This window comes from Megalobrama amblycephala, linkage group LG2 (genome assembly GCF_018812025.1).
Source record: "Megalobrama amblycephala isolate DHTTF-2021 linkage group LG2, ASM1881202v1, whole genome shotgun sequence".
In the NCBI taxonomy this organism is placed as follows: Eukaryota; Metazoa; Chordata; class Actinopteri; order Cypriniformes; family Xenocyprididae; genus Megalobrama; species Megalobrama amblycephala.
Window position 1 is genome coordinate 31,355,873 of NC_063045.1, and position 23,582 is coordinate 31,379,454.

The 23,582-nt window shown below is 40.8% G+C and overlaps 1 protein-coding gene across 5 annotated transcripts in view; it reads left to right on the forward strand.

Annotated features, from left to right (window-relative positions):
* Positions 1–23,582, forward strand: part of LOC125255244 (fibrillin-2) — a 144,220-nt gene that overhangs the window by 26,980 nt on the left and 93,658 nt on the right. For 4 of the 5 annotated variants that reach the window (XM_048170325.1, XM_048170296.1, XM_048170321.1 and 1 more), the window contains 2 exons: positions 376–501; positions 2,990–3,142. In XM_048170325.1, coding sequence (XP_048026282.1) covers positions 376–501; positions 2,990–3,142 — 279 coding nt within the window. The remainder of the gene's footprint in view (positions 1–375; positions 502–2,989; positions 3,143–23,582) is intronic. The other variant, XM_048170310.1, reaches the window with a different exon arrangement.

The window sequence follows — 23,582 nt, forward strand, 5'->3', positions numbered from 1 at the left end:
TTATATCAGAAACCATGACAAAAGGAGAATAATAGCATGCTTAACTAAAGAAGAGACTGCAGCATACAATCCAGACTATATAGAATTCATAAAACCAAACTGTAATTGTCTGATCATGACCCACTGATGATAACACAGGAAATGACAGGTATTTTGTGACCAGGAGGTTATAATTGAACTCCAGGAGAAATGTCTCTTTATCAGCACACACATTCTAGCTGATCCCTTTCATTAAATACACTCTTCTCATGTACAGCTGTTCACTGTATTTTTTTTCTTTCCCTGCCATGCAGGACCAAAACAACAATAAACTAGCTTGACTTGATAATTCTAAGTAAAGTCTATTTCAGTTTATACTGCAATAAAATCCCTCAGATGTGGATGAATGCTCCATCATCCAGCATGTGTGTGATGGCGGACGCTGCATTAATTCAGCGGGCAGTTTCTCCTGTGTGTGTCCTCCTGGATACGTGCCATCTGTAGACCGGACACGCTGCCTTGGTGAGTTAGACAGCGATTGACTCTTCTGTCCTGTATAAATGTAAGTGCTGATTGGACTGTTACCAGCTTTATACTAAAGACTTTGAAACCCCTTTTCAAAATGACTATTGTATATGGTGTGTGTGCTTTGTACAGCTTTATGCAGCACTTGTTAATTAATAATAATTCATTACATTTATATATAGCGGTTTTCTCAACACTCAAAAAGCTTTACATATGGAAGGGGAGGGCATGAGCGACATTTGACTCACGAGTTGGGGGGGTCAAGAAAAAAAAGTCTTTTTGTACCTGCATCAGCAAATTATTCGCAGACATTTTACGCAAGCAAGTTTAAGTTTGCTTGTTACTTGTTTATTTACTCATTTATTTAATAATTTATGTAATTTTAAGAGGAATAAACTGCATGCACCAGGCACTGCATCAAAGCGATTTACTGTTTAATCCAAATCCACATGCATGGACCATTCAGTGTTCAGTACTGCAATGTCTGACTCTCTCCTGTCTCATGGTGTTTCTCAGTGTTTGTTTTTAGTCGGCACAACCAAGAAAAAAAATCTTTCACATAATGCCATGTTCATTGGCATAGTCAAGACTTAAAAGAGGTTGCCAATGTTTACTAGACTGTTGACTAGCTTTGACTCTCTGAACAGTGGCCGCCTGCAGCCGAATTTTTGTGACCACGGACGGTGCGCGTACAACAGCGCACATGCGAGTGAATTGAGAGCTTGAAAAGTCCACTAGATAGTGTGCAGGCGCTGAACGCGTCTTTCCGCGCTCACGAGCAAATGAGTATCTTTGAAAGGCTTGCGAGCTCAACTGTGCATGAGACGGAGTGGGACATGGAAAATGAAGTGTACCCGGGCCTCCAAATTGTAGTGGAGCTGACGACTCACACTGGGAAAAATATGAGGGGGCATCTGATTGGGAGGCCAATGGGCGGAAAAGACGGAAAAAGACATTCTGTTTTTTTTTTTTTTTTTTTTTTATGACCACAGGGAGTCAGGACCTTGGTTTAATCTCATCTAAAGGACAGTGCTTTTTAACAGTATAGTGCCATCGCTATATTGGGGTGTTAGGACCCACATAGACCACAGGATGAACACTTGGCCTTACTAGCACCTCTTCCAGCATCAGACTAGTCTGCCATCCAGGTAATGACCAGGCTCAACCCTGCTTAGCTTCAGTGGGCAACCACTGCAGAGTGAAAGCTGCTTGTTGAGGCATGTGGTGAATTCTGTGTTCAGGCAGACATCACAGCGTTTTTAAGACCTCAATCTGTAATTAGCCATGCAGCTTTCCAGACAGAGAGAAAATACACCATATACACATATGCATTCTGTCATTCATTCATCAGATGCAATAGGGCTTTACTGAAATGATGTGTTCTCCCACTCTGCACCATCACACTCTTACTGAAAGGCAATAGCCTTAGGCAAGAAAAGGTTTCCTTCTCATTAGACATTTGGCAGGCATGAAAACAGTTAAATGTGCAAACCTTTTGAAATATAAAGTATTGACAGATAGCGTGGATGGATGCCTCTATTTGAGCATTCAGTCACTTGCATATGCGCAGTTGTTCATCAGGCTGCATGCAAATAGTGTATCAGTGGACTGTGCTGATGACAAAAATAATGTCACCCAAGATGGAGCAGAAAGACGAAAAGGGAAGTATACTTTGGGCTTAACAGAGTAGTCTGTAAACTGTTAACAACAAACCAACCATGTTTTGCTGAGGACTGCTTTCGATATCTTCACAGGGACACAGGGAACAAGAATAACACTGATGTGGTGTTATTTTTGTTTCTGCCCATAGTGAGATATCTAGAAGAAATTTAAAAAAAAAAGAGTTGCAAATGAAAGAGAACAAAGGCCACATCAGACCTGCTTCTGTTATAGAGGGTATATGGGCAGAGGAAGTAAAGAGAGGGGAACTCTGTGACCTCCTTTATGCAGCAGATCAGTGCCAGAGCATGTGTGGATCCGTCTGTCTCTCTATCATGTCTGAGGAATTCTTAGAGTATCCTTTGATTTTAATGAAAGCACATGTACAAACCGCATCCATAAGCGCAGATGTTATGGAATGCTACAGTTCAAAGCAATTTCCTGTTCCATAGATACAGTTTATACTTATACCTGTGTGTAGTGTTGGTTAATACAGTTACAATCCACCAATAATTGCAGGATTATCCAGAGGTACTCATGCTACTACAAAGTATCTTAACAGCCTTCTATGTACTTCACTATATGCGTAAATGAAGGGCAGACACACATATGTAATAGAGACTTTAATTTAGCATATTACCTTGAAGTGGAAAATATGGTTTTACCAGTTTTCAATTTGTTCATAACCAGGGGCTCAAATGTTCAAACGAATATGAACGTTTCATGAAGCACCTTTACAATCTGTTTTTCATTTATGCATCTTCAGTATTTTGGACTAAATGTTTTTCTCTCATTGTGCATAAGTGTGTGTTTGTGTGTTTTTCAGACCAGCACACGGGCGTCTGTTTTGCGTCAGTTGTGAATGGACGCTGTGCTCAGGAAATCAGAGGACGCTTCAGTAAAATCCAGTGCTGTTGTGACCGTGGCCGCTGCTGGAGTCAAAGAACAGCTCTTCAAATGTGTCCTGTACCAGGATCAGGTGATTAATACACACCTTCATATAGGCTCATATCATACTGATTTTGCTATTTATTTTTATTTATTATTTTATTATTTGCTATTTTTTTTGTGTACTTCTTTCTTGTACCAGTTAACATTTAGTTTAAACTTTTAATTTTTAATTTAATGATTTGACATGTTTATATTTTAATGATATTTGCACATAATGTATGCTATAGAATAGCTGTCATACTCTTAGGTGTGTGCGTATCAAACAAACAGACAAAGAGTCAGAAAGATAAAAATCCAATACGAAGTTTAATCCAAACAGGCAAGGTAATCCAATAAAGACTGATAAACACACCATAACGTAAACGTGACCAGACAAAGACTAAGGCTGTGTCCGAAATCGCTCCCTATACCCTTAAATAGGTCACTATTTGAGGGGGCAGCCATTTGTAGTGATGTCCAAAGCCATAGTGGATGTTACTAAGTGCACTCATTCAATCCCCAGTGCACTCTTTCAAATGCGGCGCGATAACGAGTGCACACTCAATGGCTAGAGAATACCCATAATGCAATGTGAGAGTCGCGCCGTGTGCCGAATGAATTCCCGCATCTGACCAGAGGATGCCGCCCACAGCTGAATCATCCATCCATCCACTTCCCAGTGTGGCTACAGCAAAATATCTTACAGGTATAAATTAATTTTTACTTGATTATTAAGTTGTTTAATTAAGGTTTATACATGCTAGTTTTCATGACAGAATTAAAGGTACATTTTTTTTCATTACTACTGGTGCTGCCAGTTCGTTAAGTTTCAAATGATTTTTAAACAGCAAGCACAAACTATGCAAAAGCAGCCGCCCTTCTGGATCACTCAGTGTCTGAATTCACTTACTTGTTTTCATTCACTCCTTCAAGAGGACTATATTAGTGGAGCAATGTAGGAAATAGTGAATGAGGGTATAGGGGCAAACCAACGAGTATGAAGCTGAAGAAACTGCATCCATCCACATCCATCCATCATAAACATATTCCACATGGCTATTCAATTTACGGAAAAAGCTTAACTGACTCAACGCCAGTTCCGTTTTCTCTCTTAACTTGAATACAGAAAGCGGTCTGGCAGAAGCTAGATATTTTACTTCATAACTTATGGATATTTTTTTTTACATAAATGTATTGATTCGCTTCAGAAGACCTTTATTAACCCTTTGGGGTCCTGGTGTAGTTTTGACATGCCCTGACATTTGTGCTTTTTTCAGTTGTTTATAAACATATTAATGACAAAAGTCTCATTACACTGTATTCAGCAGAGTTTTTGCTTCAAAATGATGTGGAAATTATCCTGCCTACTCGGACACATAAAACATTGTATTGATTTAAAATTTCTAAGACACTTTTTGTTTACACAGGCCATATGCGAAGAGGCATGAATCTTCATGCATAATGCTGTGATTCAGACCTGAGGAGATTAAGACCCTGTATGGGGATTCCTGCCTAAAGTATTGCGGTCATGGATCAAAAAATAATATGTGTGAATCAAAAATTTAAAAACACATGTAAAAATATATAACACACACTTAAAAAAATAATGCAAAATGATCAGAATGGCAAAGAATGTGGTCACAGATCGAAATACAATAAGCGTGAATCGAAAAATTAAAAGCGCATTTAAAAAAAATAACAAGCATGAATCAAAACTTTAAACACATTAAAAATTATATTGCACAAATCTTAAACTTGTTTATGTGTTCTTAAAAGTTGTTTTCCTTGCTTTTATTACTCTTTACTTTGTGCTCTCTTACATTTTCTGCTCATATTTTACTCTTTTGTACGCTTCTGCTGTTTTTCTCTTTGCTCTTCTTTCCATGTTCCGCTTTTGCGTTTCCAAATGTTGCAGTTCGAATTTCATGTAAATTAGCGTTCATTAAGCGTCACTATTGGTCCACTAGTTCTAGATTGACAACTCCTCCTCTAGCCAATCAATCGAAGAGAGGGAGATGACATCACTTCAATGCGACTCATGGCTACTGATGCTCAAACTTATACAGGGGAAGATAACCATCACATCTGGCAATTTCCAAGCTGGGGTAAAATCTTTCTGTGGCAGGACACCGTTATACTGCATATGTGCCTTCAACTTGACCTGTCACCAGTATATACATCCACCTGGCAATCATTTATTGTTAAATTCACCATCTTAACGACAACCTGTCACAGTTGTGCCTGTCTGACGATTCATCTCTGTTATATTCACCTTTAATGCACCTACCACAAAGAATTTAGGGATAAAAAAACTTACCATGGCACGACATACAATCCTCGGCTTGATCACGTTGATCCACGAAATGGAATTTAATCCAGTCATGCTCTTCCTCTGAGGTAAATCCTTTTAGAATTATTCCTGAGCGCATCTCAAAATGATGAAAAGTACATGAAAATGACTAAGCTTGATGTGTTTTCTGAGCTGATGCGGGCGTTCACTCTCTGTTGCATGTATCGCCTCAGAATTTGCGTCTGAATAGCGTGCTCGCTTTGTGGGCGTTGCCGCATTAGTGGATAATGAGCTGAGTCGTGAATGACTGACATCGCTCTCTTTTCAAACAGATTACATAAACAGAGAATATTTGTTTTCGATTTGACTTACATGATTTAAAACCTAAGTATTTAGGTAAGAAATACTTTTTAGGTATTTTAAGTATAAAAGTATAAAAGATAAGTATTTAGTTTAGGTATTTAAGTATAAAAGATAAGTATTTACTAAGTTACAGTTCATTTTCTGAGGGAGTATCAGATTGGACTTCATTCAGAGAGAGATGACAGGTCACGTGTCATGTTAGTTTTCTTTATTTTGCAAAAAGCACAACATTTAGTTTTTACTGTGAGTGAACACAAATAAAAGACATTCTATAGTTTCAATTGATATATTACTTCTGTCTCTATGACAAAAAATGAAAGATTATTTTAAGTTGATTTTGCTGCTATGTGAAAAAAAAATCCAGCAAAACTTTTCCTGACTTCTGAGTGTTAACCCCCGGAGCCGTGTGGAATATGTTTATGATGGATGGATGTGGATGGATGCAGTTTCTTCAGCTTCATACTCGTTGGTATCGCTCACTGCCATTATAAAGCTCGGATGCATCAGGATATTTATTAATATATCTACAATTTTGTTCATCAGAAATAAGAAAGTCATATACAGCTAGGATGGCTTGAGGTTGAGTAAAGCTTGGGGTAATTTTCAGTTGAAAGTGAACTAATCCTTTAAATACACAATGGTGTTGAGCTAAATGACAACCAGCTGTGATGATAGTTATTGTCCATGGTAACAGATGAGTGGCGGAAAAATCAAACAAAGGAACACAGGAACTGAAGAAATACAAACTAAAAGTCCATGAACAAAACTAAACTGAACATAATGGTGACAGAACATCTCCCTCTGGCAAGGCGCGACCTTGCGCCGTAACTGACGAATAACAGAAGGAGAGATGTACTTTCACTTTAATTGAGCGTTAGCAGCGCAGCAAAAATAGACCCAGCGCTGAAACGATCGCGGCACTGCTGCTTCTGCTCTGCTCCTGCAACGCGCTGCTGCGCAGCCTCTGCGTGTGGTGTGAATGCTCTCATCTGTTAACATTGGCTCCGAAAAAAATATGTGCTGCTTACGCTCTGCTGACGCGTGCGGTGTGAGTGTTAAGCCTAAGTGTTTCGTACAACACTTGCAGTAAAGCAATCTTGTGGTTTAAGGAATAAACTCAGCTAGTCTATGTGTACATATAGTATGAAAAACTACTTTAATGTGTGTTCTATGTGCACAATGTGTTTATCACAATTACAAATTTGAAAATATAAACAGGATCATTGCTATTGGGCTGCTAATCCACTAGCAAGTGAAGGCAATAGCTGGAGGCCTTGCATGAACAATGCAGTTAACTCACTTAGAGTTTTACCTGCAAATGAGCACTGATCTTTGTTCTTAAAACGTGGTTTCCTATTTTTCTGAAAATAAGGTGGAGGTCTACTCCTACCCAGTGACCAGCATTTTTCCTCTGTATGGCCTGTTTTCTGACAGGAACTGCAAAACGTCTCGGGTTACTGGTGTAACCCTTGTAACCCTTGTTCCCTGAGCTACGTCAAATGACGTGATGGGAACCCTCTGTATGATTGCGTCGTGAAGCACCTCTGTATCCAACCAATGATGAGACGAGACGTCAGAGGCAGGTGATGTCACGGACCAGGAAACTATAACGCATACCCAGAACAAATAACGCTAGCTTCTGGATTATGGCTGAAGCAAGACACTCAGGCATGCTGGGGGTATGGTAACGTGACGTAGCGTCTCGTTCCCTTACTCAGGGAACAAGGGTTACACCAGTAACCCGAGACGTTCCCTTTCGTGGGAACTATCGATGCTACGTCGAATGACGTGATGGGAACGCTGTCCCAACTACGCCGTATCACCGAGTACCTGTCTGTGATCTTGTGGACAGGACTGAGGAACCCGGAGTAGAACTTACGTCTAGGTTGTAAAACCTGATGAATGTGTGCTGGGATGACCATCCAGCTGCATCACATATATAATTCAATGACACTCCTGACATTAATGCTTTAGAAGCCGCCATACCCCTGGTGGAATGAGCACGGACAGCTAGAGGACACGGCTGTCCAGATGCTTCGTAGGCAAGAGAGATGGCCTCGACCACCCACTTGCTCATCCTCTGCTTAGATGCTGGGCCCCCCTTCTTAGGGGACCCATAACATACAAACAACTGGTCTGTTTTCCACCACAGGGCAGCTCTGTGGACGTATGCATCTAAAGCCCTAACGGGGCAAAGCAGATTGCGTTTCTCCTGATCCGGATTTTCAAAAGGAGGAGGACAGTAAGCCTGGAGTATGATAGGACCCGGGACGTTGGTGGGGACCTTTGGCACGTAGCCAGGTCTAGTGTGCCGGAAAGCCTTGACCATACCAGGCGCAAATTCCAGACACGAAGGAGCAACCAACAGTGCTTGTAAATCTCCTATCCTTTTAAGAGACAAGATTGATTGATTTTCCCAGAACTCCCGGGAGCAGCAAGTCCAGGGGAAATGCATACAGACATCTCGATGTTGAACTGCCAACTGTTCTGTTTGAGCTAGTATCAACCAGTCATCGATATAGTTCAGTACGCGGATGCCCTGGAGTCTCAGCAGAGCCAGAGCTGCATCCACGCACTTTGTGAACGTGCGGGGTGATAGCGATAGGCCGAAAGGAAGAACCCTGTATTGGTAAGCTTCGCCCCTGAAAGCAAACCTGAGGAACTTCCTGTGAGAAGGATGGATGGATACATGAAAGTATGCGTCTTTCAGGTCTATCGCCACAAAACAGTCCTCGGACCTGATTTGTGGGATAATCTGTTTGAGTGTGAGCATTTTGAACTTTAACTTTCATACAGATCGATTTAACACACATAAATCTATGATCGGACACAACCCTCCATACTTCTTTGGAACAATGAAGTAGCGGCTGTAGAAGCCTGACATTTTGCTGGGAGGAGGAACCCTTTCTATAGCTCCTTTTTGCAAAAGCGTCATAACCTCTTGTTCCATAACCAGAGACTGCTCTGGGGTCACCACTGTGGGAAGGACCCCATTGAACCTGGGCGGTCAACTGTATTTTGTAACCCTGTTCTATTATGAGCAGCACCCATTTCGAAATATTCGGGAGAAGTTTCCATTTTTCCATAAATTCTACTAAGGGAACCAGTCTCTCGAGACTGGCCTCTGGTGTTTTTTGACCATACCAGGTTTTTTATTACCCGAACCCCTCCGGAGGGGGCTGCCCCTGTAAGTCCCGGACGGCTGGCTTCAGGACTTTTTCTTTGTAGCCTTCTGGGAAATAATGATGGTCCTCAGATCCGCCTTACCCCCAGAAGGCTCCGTGGCCATAGAGCGGCCGATTGACTTGGCCGTCTCTTTGGTGGCCCGGAGAGCTAGATCTGTCGCTTTTCTAAGCTCCTGTACGGTCTCAAATGTCGCATCCCCGCTTTCATCAATTTCCCCCAGCAGATCAGTCTGCAAGCTTGCAAAATTGACATTGTATGAAGGCAAGCTGCAGCCTGACCTGCTGCCGAATAAGCCTTGCCCACCAAGCCCGGTGTTGTCTTTAAAGGCTTAGTGGGCAGTGTCGGGGTCTTGAGGGACGATGCAGACTCGGGCGAGAGCTAGCTCGCGAGCCTCTCTTCAACCCGAGGCACCGCCCCATAGCCGTAGTGCTTCAGCCCCATGATATTACTATATGTTGACGTCTGGGGGCTGAAAACACGATATTGGACTGGTCTATTCCATGACCTCGACACCTCGGTGTGGAGGTCGGGAAAGAACGGCAGACCCCGACGCTGGGGTAGTGACTGTGCAGGGAGAAAGCGCTCATCAAGCTTGCTCTTTGGTTTGTTCTCGCTTCTCTCCGCGGGCCAGTCTATTTTTAGCTTATCGACTGCCCTGGTCACCACCTCCAGCAGATCCTCATCTCCAGTCTTGACGCTCACCATGTCAAACTCCTCGGAGGAAGATATGTTGAGTGGCGGTGCCTCTCTCCGGGAGGAAGAAACCACATCGCGTGCTTCCACTGCCAGAGGAGAGACACTGGGTCTGGCAGGTAAGGAGAGAGATAAGGCTGGGCCCGTCTCTCCCCCCTCTGTCAGATCCATTTGTGATCCCCACGATTGCAGCTTCCGCTGTGCCTCGGCAGCAGCGGGACCTGATCTGCGGGGAACACTGCGTTGTCAAAGAGATCTTAACACTCTGGGAGTGAGCCATTCGCAATGTACACAGACAGCCCCCTCGAGAGCTGCCTGTGCATGCTCAACTCCCATGCAAACAACACACATCTCGTGTGTGTCCCCACCCGAGATAAATCGAGTGCAAGGAGGCACACACTTAATGAATTGCTGCTTATCCACCATTATTTTTCGTGTCTCGTGTGTGCTTGAAACTCTTGTCCTCAGACGAAGAGATCACTGCAATATAACAGGACAAACAACACCAAATAAGACACACAAGATCCAGAGAGTGCTTGCTGAAGACAACAGAAGCTAGCGTTCTTTGTTCTGGGTATGCTTTATAGTTTCCTGGTCTGTCACCCACCTCTGACGTCTCCGTCTCATCATTGGTTGGATACAGAGGTGCTTCACGACGCAATCATAGAGAGGGTTCCCATCATGTCATTCGACGTAGCGTCGATAGTTCCCACGAAAGGGAACCTGTTCTCTTTGCCATAGGGTTGTTTACTGTGTTCTCCTGAAGTTTGAGGGTTTTCATGACTCTCTAATGCTTGAACACCATGCGTTCTGGTACATGACTCTGCGCTATTACGGTCCTGCATCACCTTAAGAACTGAAATAGGCACACTTTCTTGAGCAGTGGCCTCTGAACAAAACATTCCAGATTCATTAGAGCATCTAAGAAGTGAACATGCTTTTTAGTCCCATCGCTGTTACACGTTTTGGGAGACTTTTGAGCATTTAGCTTACCCTTGAGATCTGCAATGGTTTCCTTGTATTTTTTTACACTTTTCAGTCAGAGCTAACTGTTCAGCTAGTAAATTATCTAAATGTGTTTGAAGATCCTGAATCTTTAACACTCTGAGGTCTGAGGGTATCGCCGGCGATACCACCGTGGTTTTTTTCTTATCAGTGTGAAAGAGACTCAAAATACTCCGTCAATGTTGCACATACAATTAAGAGTTATACACCATTTTAATCTGTGGAATATCTTCTTTCATTTGTGTACACTCAGAGCAAAAAGAAAATGTTGTGCTTTTTGTAAAATAAAGAAAACTAACATGATGCGTGATCTCTCGTCTCCCTCTGAACGAACTCCAATCTGATAGTTCTCAGAAAATGAACTGTAACTTAGTGAATACTGATCACAAAAAAATTACACTTATGTCTAAAAAAACGTTAAGATGTCAGGTTTTAAAACATGCAAGTCAAATCGAAAACAAACCTTCTGTGTTTATGTAATCTGTATGAAAAGAGAGCCATGTCAGAAGTCTGTGATTCAGCTCATTATCCGCTAATGCGGCCACGCCCACGGAGCAAGCGCTATTCAGACGCAAATTCAGTCAATACATGCATACATCATCTCAATCGTGTATTTATTGTCTTCAAAAGTGTTTTGAATAGCCATATTTAGCGATCTCTTGCCTCTGTTAGTTCCTTGATTGTCACATGATATGCCTCTTCTTTTACTGAGGCATTTGTGGACAAAAGGGGCAGAGCGCCCTCCGGCTGCAAGTATGAATTAAAAACACAGCATCCAGCGCTCATAATGATGACAATAAATATAGAATAATAAATATTACTCCTCTGTATAGAAAATTGATATAAACATATGAGAATCCATCAGTATTTCTCCAAATGTGTATGCTTTTAAGCATATTAAGAAATTATGGTCAATATAAGATTTTAAGAGTCAAAATGTGAAGCTTGAGTCTTAGATCTTTTTAATGATGTATAGTTTGTCAACTGCACATCAACATTTAGGCTCTATAATATAACAAATATAGTAGCCTATATGAAATGCCCTAGAGGTCTTTTGACTGGTACTGTAATTTAACATAGGCCTATACAAAATTTTCTTCATATCATGTGCAATAATACGTGCATGCATGAGATCACAAAAATCATGTTTTTTTTGTCCTGAGTGGACTTTAATCCTGTTATCAGCATGAAGGGTTTTTTCACAGCCTACCTGATTGAAAGGCCTCATTAATATGCAAGTCATTTCAGGTCATTATTATTCAATTCTTTTGTCTTCTCAGGTGAGAATCATCCAATATTCATGACGATTCACGCCTCCACGCATACTGTGTTTCTTGACCAAAAGTGTCTTAGAAAATTTAAATCTCTCTATTGTTTTATATGAAGGAGTAGGAAGGATCATTTTTACTTCATTCTGAAGCAAAAACTCTAGTCTACAACCTCCAATACCCAGAATCCTTGTGAACACAGTTTTAATATATATTTTTTGGCCTTATTTCAGTGAAACACAAACATGTACATACATGTTCCTCACATATTATTGTAGCCTAGTTTGTGCTGAATACATTGTAATGACACTTTTGTCATTAACCCTCTGGAGTCTGAGGCTGATTTGGGGCTTGGGGAAGTTTTGACATGCCCTGACATTTGTGCTTTTTTCAGTTGTTCATAAACATATAAATGACAAAAGTGTCATTACACTGTATTCAGCACAAACACTGTATTAGGCTACAATAATATGTGAGGAACATGTACGTACATGTTTGTATTTTTGAAGGAATAATGTTTATGCGTGGTTATTGAAAAAACAAAAAACTTAAGTCACTGAAATAAGGCCAAAAAATGTATATTAAATATGTGTTCATAAGACTTCTGGGTATTGGAGGTTGTAGACCAGAGTTTTTGCTTCAGAATTATGTAAAAAATTATGCTGCCTACTCCTTCATATAAAACAATAGAGAGATTTAAATTTTCTAAGACACTTTTGGTCAAGAAACACAGTATGCATGGAGGCGTGAATCCTCATGTATAATGGGTGATTCTCACCTGAGAAGACAAAAGAATTGAATAATAATGACCTGAAATGACTTGCATATTAATGAGGCCTTTCAGTCAGGTAGGCTGTGAAAAAACCCTCTGTGATCATGCTGATAACAGGATTAAAGTCCACTCAGGACAAAAAAAAAACATGATTTTTGTGATCCCATGCATGCACGTATTATTGCACATGATATGAAGAAAATTGTGTATAGGCCTATGTTAAATTACACTACCAGTCAAAAGATTGAACACATTGCCATTATAATGTTTTTAAAAGAAGTCTCAAGTCTCTAACCAAATAATGGTTTTCTATTTTAATATACTTTAAAATATAATGTATTTCTGTGATGCAACGCGTCTGAACATTCCTACCTCTAGGGCATTTCATATAGGCTACTATATTTGTTATATTATAGAACCTAAATGTTGATGTGCAGTTGACAAACTATACATCATTAAAAAGATCTAAGACTCAAGCTTCACATTTTGACTCTTAAAATCTTATATTGACCATAATTTCTTAATATGCTTAAAAGCATACACATTTGGAGAAATATTGATGGATTCTCATATGTTTATATCAATTTTCTATACAGAGGAGTAATATTTATTATTCTATATTTATTGTCATCATTATGAGCGCTGGATGCTGTGTTTTTAATTCATACTTCAGCCGGAGGGCGCTCTGCCCCTTTTGTCCACAAATGCCTCAGTAAAAGAAGAGGCAAATCATGTGACAATCAAGGAACTAACAGAGGCAAGAGATTGCTAAATATGGCTATTCAAAACACTTTTGAAGACAATAAATACATGATTGAGACGATGTATGCATGTATTGACTGAATTTGCGTCTGAATAGTGCTCGCTCCGTGGGCGTGGCCGCATTAGCGGATAATGAGCTGAATCACGGATTTCTGACATGGCTCTCTTTTCATACAGATTACATAAACACAGAAGGTTTGTTTTCGATTTGACTTATGTTTTAAAACCTGACATCTTAACGTTTTTTTAGACATAAGTGTAATTTTTTTGTCATTAGTATTCACTAAGTTACAGTTCATTTTCTAAGAACTATCAGATTGGAGTTCGTTTAGAGGGAGACGAGAGATCACGCATCATGTTAGTTTTCTTTATTTTACAAAAAGCACAACATTTTCTTTTTACTCTGAGTGTACACAAATGAAAGAAGATATTCCACAGATTAAAATGGTGTATAACTCTTAATTGTATGTGCAACATTGACGGAGTATTTTGAGTCTCTTTCACACTGATAAGAAAAAAACCACGGTGGTATCGCCCGCGATACCCTCAGACCTCAGAGTGTTAATATGTTTATGAACAACTGAAAAAAGCACAAATGTCAGGGCATGTCAAAACTTCTCCAGGGCCCCAAAAATCCTCAGACCCCTGAGGGTTAATTCTTTTGTGCCTCTGCATTTTTAGAATGCACTTCTTTACATTTAGCATCTACAAACCCGATTCCAAAAAAGTTGGGACACTGTACAAATTGTGAATGAAAAAGGAATGCAATAATTTACAAATCTCATAAACTTATATTTTATTCACAATAGAATATAGATAACATATCAAATGTTGAAAATGAGACATTTTGAAATGTCATGCCAAATATTGGCTCATTTTGGATTTCATGAGAGCTACACATTCCAAAAAAGTTGGGACAGGTAGCAATAAGAGGCCGGAAAAGTTAAATGTACATATAAGGAACAGCTGGAGGACCAATTTGCAACTTATTAGGCCAATTGGCAACATGATTGGGTATAAAAAGAGCCTCTCAGAGTGGCAGAGTCTTTCAGAAGTCAAGATGGGCAGAGGATCACCAATTCCCCCAATGCTGTGGCAAAAAATAGTAGAGCAATATCAGAAAGGGGTTTCTCAGAGAAAAATTGCAAAGAGTTTGAAGTTATCATAATAATAATAATAATAATAATAATAATAATAATAATAATACATTTTATTTCTTAGGCGCCTTTCAGGACCCTCAAGGTCGCCTTACAATCAAACACAACTCTCAAGAGTAAAATATCAATCAATAACATAAATATAGATTGAAATAAAACAAAGTGAGATCATAATAGTGATGGGTGTCAGGTATTGTATGCTATTGTGAACAAGTGGGTTTTTAGATGTGATTTGAAGGTAACCAGAGATGTTATAGTACAGATGTGTTGTGGGAGAGTGTTCCAGAGTCGGGGAGTGGAGCAGCTGAAGGCTCTAAGTCCCATCGTGGACAGACGGGCAGATGGAGTGGACAGGAGGGTGGCTGAAGAAGAACGAAGGGTATGGGAAGGTGTATGTATGTGAATGAGGTTTGTGATGTAGGAGGGGGCCAGGTTGTAAAGGGCTTTGAATGTTAAAAACAGAATTTTAAAATCAGTTCGGTAGCGGACGGGGAGCCAGTGGAGTTGCTTGAGAACAGGGGTGATGTGTTGTGTGGATGGGGTTCTGGAGATGATACGGGCAGCTGAGTTCTGAACAAGTTGGAGTTATGGGGGGATTTTTGTGGTAAACCGTGGAGGAGTGAATTGCAATAGTCTAATCGGGATGTGACAAGTGCATTAACCAGTATGGCAGTACTGTTGGAGGTGAGAGAGGGACGGAGGCGGTTGATGTTGCGGAGATGGTAATGGGTGGACCGGGTGATGTTGTTTATGTGAGCTGTGAAGGAAAGAGTGCTGTCAAGGATGACACCCAGACTCTTGACCTGAGGGGAGGGGTAGATGGAGGAGTTGTTGATCATTAAAGGGAAACTGTTGGTCTTTGAGAGAGTGGACTTTGTGGCAATAATGAGAAATTCCGTTTTATTGTCGTTAAGTTGGAGAAAGTTGTGGGAAAACCATATTTTAATTTCTTGGAGACAGTCAAGGAGGGATGAGGGAAGGAGTGAAGCGGTCAGTTTGGAGGAAAGTTAGAGCTGGGTGTCATCCGTGTAGCAGTGGAAGTTGATACCAAACTTCCTGAAAATATTGCCCAGGGGGAGAAGGTAAATGATAAAGAGGAGGGGCCCCTGGTCAGAGCCCTGGGGCACACCACTTTTGACTGGGGAAGTTTCGGAGTGAAAATTCTTTAACTGAACAAACTGTGTGCAGTCTGACAAGTAGGATGAGAACCAGGACAGGGCTGTGTTATTGATGCCAATGGAGAGTAGACGTTTGAGGACGATGTGATGTGAGATTGTGTCGAAGGCTGCGGTTAGGTCAAGGAGGATAAGTATTGTGAATAGTCCGGAGTCTGCTGCAATCAGAAGGTCGTTGGTGATTTTAACTAGGGCTGTTTCGGTGCTGTGGAGTGGACGGAAACCAGATTGAAATTGCTCATAATTGTTGAGATTATTTGGATCAGCACCAGGTTTTTTTGAGAATGGGAGTAATTATTGCAGTTTTGAGGGGTGATGGAACAGAACCAGAGGTAAGGGAGTATAATTTCAGTGATGAGGGGGGACAGAGAAGGGAGACAGAGTTTAACCAGGGTTGTAGGGAGCGGGTCGAGTTTGCAAGTGGATGATTTTGATTTTTGGATGATGGACATAATATCATTGATGGTGGGTAATTTAAAAGAGGAGAGTGATGATGGGGGGGTGTGATTGAAGGGAGGCAAAATTTACAGTCGACGGAAGAGCAAGGAAATGACAATTGTTTGTGAATGTTTTCTATTTTAGATGTAAAAAAGTTCATAAATCTATTGCAGTTGGCGGTGGAGTACATATGAGAGGGGACAGTGCATGGGGGCTGTATAATGTGGTTGAGTGTGGAGAACAAAGTCCGTGTGTTTCCTTCAGCTGTTTGGATCAGAGAGGTATAATAGAAAGTTTTGGCATTCGATATAGCTAGTTTATATTTCAGATGGTGTTCATTGTACATGTCTTTATGAATAGTGAGTCCGGTTTTCCTTGAAAGACGTTTGAGATGGCGCCCTATAGCTTTTAGTTGGTGGAGTTCGGGAGTGTACCAGGGTGCAGTGCGGGTGAAGGTCCGAGTTTTCAGCGGTGCCAGGTTGTCAAAGAGGTGATGGAGTCCATTATTGTAGTGAGATACCAGGTCATCTGGGGAGGTTAAGAGGTCTTTCTGTGGAGGCTGTCGATTGCAGAGGAGAGAGTAGATGGATCAATATTTTTGATATTTCTGAATGTGATGGAGCAGGATATATTAGTTTTAAAAAGTGGAATGGTCTGAGAAGCAGATGTCAAACGCTGTACAGTTTTTTTGGAGTTATGCCCGATCAACAGATGAGATCGATAATGTGTCCTTTTGAGTGTGTGGGAGAGTCCATATGTTGTTGTAGTCCAATACTGTCCAGACAGGAGGAAAACTCTTTAGTGAGAGTGTTGTTCAAATTGTCCATATGTATATTAAAATCTCCCAGCAGTATGATGTTTGGTGCCAGGGAGCATAAGGTGGTAGTAAAATCCGAGAATTCATTAAAAAAGTTTGGGTTTGGTTTCGGTGGTCTGTAGATGGCGGCTAAAATGGTGGGAAAAGATCCAGAGATTTGTATGGCAGAGGATTCAAAGGATTGGTGATTGCTGACTGGGAGTGGGGATACCTTGTATTTCTCGTTGTAAAGTATTGCGAGGCCACCCCCACGTCCAGAGGCACGAGGTTGACAGACGTAAACAAACCCAGGTGGAGTTGCCAGGTTGAGCTTGGCGAAGTCCTGCGGTCGTTGCCACGTCTTAGTCAGGCACAAAAAGTCCAGGTTATGATCGTTCACCAGATCATAAACAAGAGAGGCCTTGTTGGTGAGTAAGCGAACGTTGAGCAGCCCTATGGAGACGCCACATTCGCTGCGTCTGGTGCTAGCCTGCCTGGGTCCACAGTCCGTACGCCGGCCTTTCTAGCGGGGCGACGGCAGGAAGACCACTGTGATGGTATCGGGTTCGTGTTGTCTCTGTTGAAGCTTCGAGTGGATCCCCTATGGGCATTTTTACGACTTGGGAGTCGAAAAATATCCGGGTGCGGAACTCGAGCTGGTGGCGGAGAGGACAGAAGCCCGAGCCGGAGTTGATACAGTTCCGCTGCAGTGTACCAGAGTATAGGTGAAACCGGTTGGAATAAGGACAGCAGAACAAATCCAGTGAGGAGAAACCAGACGAATAAGATTCTGAGCCGCAGAAAAATATCCGGGTGCAGAATAGAAAAATATCCGGGTGCAGAACTCGAGCTGGTGGCGGAGAGGACAGAAGCCCGAGCCGGAGTTGATAAAGTTCCGCTGCAGTGTACCAGAGTGTAGGTGAAACCGGTTGGAATAAGGACAGCAGAACAAATCCAGTGAGGAGAAACCAGACGAATAAGATTCTGAGCCGCATGATCTCTGGGATTCAGTGAGCTTTATAAACTATAATAACTTATATTATAAAGCTACTCTTCTTTTATATTGAAATGCTCCAACATTTCTGTTTTAGACTTTTAATTCTTGACTGGTGTTTTGTTTTGCACTATCCTCTGCTCATATTATGCACTGTAGTTCATCATCTACAGTGCATAATATCATCCAAAGATTCAGAGAATCTGGAACAATCTCTGTGCTTAAGGGTCAAGGCCGGAAAACTGGATGGAATTACTGGAATGCCCGTGATCTTTGGGCCCTTAGACAGCACTGCATCACATACAGGAATGCTACTGTAATGGAAATCACAACATGGGCTCAGGAATACTTCCAGAAAACATTGTCGGTGAACACGGTGGCCATTCGCCGTTGTTGGCTAAAACTCTATAGGTCAGAAAAGAAGCCATATCTAAACATGATCCAGAAGCGCAGGCATTTTCTCTGGGCCAAGGATCATTTAAAATAGATTGTGACAAAATGGAAAACTGTTCTGTGGTCAGAAGAATCAAAATTTGAAGTTCTTTTTGGAAAACTGGGATGCCATGTCATCCGGACTAAAGAGGATAAGGACAACCCAAGTTGTTATCAGTGCTCAGTTCAGAAGCCAGCATCTCTGATGGTATGGGGTTGCATGAGTGCGTGTGGCATGGGCAGCTTACACATCTGGAAAGGCACCATCAATGCTGAAAGGTATATCCAAGTTCTAGAACAACGTATGCTCCCATCCAGACATTGTCTCTTTCAGAGAAGACCTTGCATTTTCCAACATGACAATGCCAGACCACATACTGCATCAATTATAACATCATGGCTGCGTAGAAGAAGGATCTGGGTACTGAAATGGCCAGCCTGCAGTCCAGATCTTTCACCCATAGAAAACATTTGGCACATCATAAAGAGGAAGATGCGACAAAGAAGACCTAAGACAGTTGAGCAACTAGAAGCCTGTATTAGACAAGAATGGGACAACATTCCTATTCCTAAACTTGAGCAACTTGTCTCCTCAGTCCCCAGACGTTTGCAGACTGTTATAAAAAGAAGAGGGGATGCCACACAGTGGTAAACATGGCCTTGTCCCAACTTTTTTGAGATGTGTTGATGCCATGAAATTTAAAATCAACTTATTTTTCCCTTAAAATGATACATTTTCTCAGTTTAAACATTTGATATGTCATCTATGTTATATTCTGAATAAAATATTGAAATTTGAAACTTCCACATCATTGCATGAATCGGGTTTGTATACTTGAAAATAGATGTGTGGTCACATCACGCAGCCGTGTACAACTTATGAAGTTTAAAGCCTCAATTATTTCACCACGTTTTGATTTCTTTTGGTGTTTGCCAATTATGTCCCACCATTTGAGCATTTCATCATCTGAACATTTAAGCTCAATATATTGTTTCTTAAGTTTGCACAAGGTAGGCTCAACGTTTTTGCTCCATAAAGCAAACAATACGTCACTCTTTCCAGAAATTTTCCCTTCCATCCCTGAGGAGATCTGAATATCATACCATTAAACAATTAAAAAAGACTTACCCATTCCTTGGTGAGAAGGTCAACTTTAATCCATTCACAAGATCAACTGTGAAAAAATGTCCTCATTCTGACGACCGATCAAAGTAGATTTCAGAAAACTCACTGCAAGGGTTTCGGCACCATCTGTAAGGGTGGAACTCCTACAGGGGTTCAGGCTGTAAGGTTTGCTGAGCGACTAAAGAAACTTTATCAGTAAGATGGTAGAAAACTGTACATTTCTTGTCTATTACCACCCACTGCTACTTATACCAATGACGGAAATAAGCGCAGTTATAATAGCAAAATATGTGGGAGAGCGTTGCTATAGTGTGACAATATCGTATTGCAATAGGGAGCACATTAATGTTAATACTAAATCAAAACTAGTTAGCACATAATTTGTAATTTAAAGGGTTTAATGACAATATCTTATTATGGTTACACTTAAAATAATTACAAAATAGATGTATGAGATGATAAAATCATATAGCATTAATCGTACACAGCATGTATGAAAAAAGTTACCGGAGAGATAGAGTGAAAGAGAAAAATAAAGAGAGAGAGAGGGGGCCAGAGAGTGCCCAAGAAAGGCCAAGAATCAAAAAGAGCCAGAGCAATAGTTACAATCTTCTTTTATCCCTTCCTTTACCATGTGACTAAAACCCAAATATGAGACATTCAAACTGACCAATCAGAAGATTAAAACTTCCCCCAGTATACTAAAGGTGTGACCATTTGTAGACCCCCATGTACACACATCTTGGCCTACAGGGCTTGATCACTATCAACACCTTTGAGCCTTCCAAATGGCCCTTATAGCAAGAGAGAGGGTGTTGAAACAGTAAAGCAAATGTCTTTGTTCGTTTTAAAATATCTTTAGATATTTTCAACTCTACAAATGCTACTCTGTGCGTTTGCTCGGCAGCTGCTATGAGACACTTGTTGCACGCTGCAGTAAGCTAGATCGATATTAGGCATGGTGAAACATGGTACTTGTGGTAAATCAAGAAAACAAGATTTAATGTAGTTCCAAACGTAGGTTCAGGAGGAGCCTAAACATTCAGTCCTGTCAATCATCATTACGAGCGTATATAAGCAGCAGTCACTGCATCATCCTAGCAACAATTCTTCCAGCATTTGGCCCCACCCCGTCGTTTGAATGCATGTCCCAACCTGACGAGCTCCAGCTGCAATTTACCTTCAACAAAGAGTGTTCTGCAGAATACTCTTCCGTTTTCAAGTTACACTAGGATCGTCTACCTCTGGTTCCCCTTCCGCACATAACAAGGGAATATGAGCATGTCATCCTCGGCATCCTCCTGCAAATTTGTTCAGGCAGCTCCTCCTGCCCTCAGCTAGGCATTCGTGCACCCCAGCTCAGCTGCTTTCATTTAGTCAAGTGATTTGCCGCAGCGAACTTCCAATTTCCACGAAAGACAAAAAGACAAAATCCCAGTTCTCTTTTTCCTCAATTTGCAAACTGGCCTATTGGTCCGTCGCTCCTTGTGCTTCCTGTCTCTTCCAAGTATTTTAACCTGATGATTTTAATGATTTCATGCCTAAATGGTAAAGCTATGATAGACCTCATGGGCCGCTCGTTGCGTTCTGTCTTCCAGGTTTTATTTCCACACACAGCACGAAGGTAAAAGATCTAAGTTTTTTTTATGAATGAACTGTTATGATATCCACTCCAAACATTACAAAGCTCATGATAGCTTTCGTTAACTCTAAGTAATTTCACTTCACCTTCTAATTACTCTTCATCAGTGGATTAGACAATGTTTTCCAAAAATATGTTTTCAGCACTGCACCATCTTTGCAATGGGATCGGATCCAGTAAGTCTATGCATCGCGTAATATTGTGGATAGGCTTGTTTGAATCAAGATCAACTGCCCTAAAATATTTATGCAAATTACTGTGCTTTACTAATGTTTTGATTTATGAACTAAAACGTGGCACAAAGCCTAACATGTACACTGTTTTCATTTGCGTATGTGGCATTTATCTACAAAAACTCGGTAGATTTCTCTTATTAAAACAAGTATGCTTCTTCTATTCTGCTTGTTAAGATCTTCTCAAACTAGACATAACACAACAAGACCATCTGTTGAGTGTTTTTACAGATCATATTTTCAAGTAAAATGGTCATTGTTTTTCTTTTCATGCCATGAAAATATGAGCATTTTTTTATACATTAGCAAATTTAAAGCTGTTTTTAAAAAGTTGGTCATATTCTCTATATTCACTGTAAAGCTAAGATTCTAAGTTTTAAAATGACACCCCTTCTTTTGCCTGTTCAAACAGGTGGCCATGATTCTTTAGATATATAAAGATGGTGCACTCATATTACTTATGAATGGTAGAAATTGCAAAGGCATAGGAATAAAAAACAATTGGTAAAGTCATTGTGTCACTGCAGCTGCCAAGCTCTGGTTGCTATACAAAAAGACAGTGTTCTGAGACACGTGAACTGCATTTGCTCATTGGTTCGTCTAGCCCAAAATAAGCTTTTTAACACTATTTGAGCATAAGAAACAATATTTTTGGGATAGTTCATATCAGATTTGTTGCCGAATTTAAACGTGTTATTTAAATATGCTTGCAATTTTTGCAATTTCAGGATCTTCCTCATTCAAATATATAGGACTTCTTCTTGAATGTACAAAAAAGCTGCCTGGCGACATCGTAAATATGGCTGCCAAATGTGAACAGGATTTCCTTGACCAAGTCTTCACTCTCCTTCCCACTGCTGATTTACTTGACCTTGCCCAAACACATCCATCTCCGCTCCTCTCCATTTTCCTCCTGCCTTCTTCCCAGCCATCTCTGGAGTGGCCCTTAGTGTGAGGTTGCCTCCGCAACAAGGAACTGCTCTGGCTTTTCCTTTCTTCCTATAACGTTCCTTTCAGTAGCACTAAACCTAGCGTGAGGCTGCCTCCACAAACAGTGCCTGTCTCTGCTCTACCCTTCACTAGCTATCCACTACATCAACTCAAATGCCATCTTACACCCTCTTTACAGCTGCTCTAGCACCAACCCCGACCCACAACACCGCTATGGAACTTCTGCTGGTTTGGTCATCAGATGCTTCTGTACAAATCTTAATCGTCATGGCTGCTGCTTCTGACAGATTGTGACAAATTGTTCGTTTATGTCTTACATGTGCCAGCTACATCGAAATTGCAAGAGAGAGAGCCTCTCATGTTAATTTCGTATTAAGTCCACAACATGATATTTATTAATGTTCTTAAACCACTGTGTAAATATTTCCATGCTGATGTCACCATTGCTTTGTGCAATAAATAAACATGATTCGAGGAAAACAATCCAAAATAAATGTAACTAATTATAATAATAATTTGTGATCTCCCCTTTTAGACAGTATATACAAAAACGGCATGAGTAAATCAGTGCTACCACATTGTTCTATTTCTAAAGATGGACTGCTCAGTTCGGGCTAAGTAAACCGCATCTGCACTACAAGCTGGCCGCATGCTGCGATGCTACAAAAGTTCGGCTCGTGATTGAAATCTAAAAAGCTATCTTCATAATGCCACATCTACATCACCAACGCGTTCATTTTTAACAAACACGTTTGACAAGACAGACAGCAGCAGTACAACATCTAATGCTATGAAGAAATATACTTAAAGCAACCTGTATCATCATTACCTGATATCTCAGCTGTTACATTACCATTACATACACAGATTTTTGATTAACCCCCTGGAGTCTGAGGCTGATTTGGGGCCTGGAGAAGTTTTGACATGCCCTGACATTTGTGCTTTTTTCAGTTGTTCATAAACATATTAATGACAAAAGTGTCATTACACTGTATTCAGCACAAACTAGGCTACCATAATATGTGAGGAACATGTATGTACATGTTTGTGTTTTTGAAGGAATAACGTTTATGCGTGGTTATTGAAAAAACGAAAAACTTAAGTCACTGAAATAAGGCTAAAAAAATAATATTAAATCTGTGTTCACAAGACTTCTGGGTATTGGAGGTTGTAGACTAGAGTTTTTGCTTCAAAATTATGTAAACA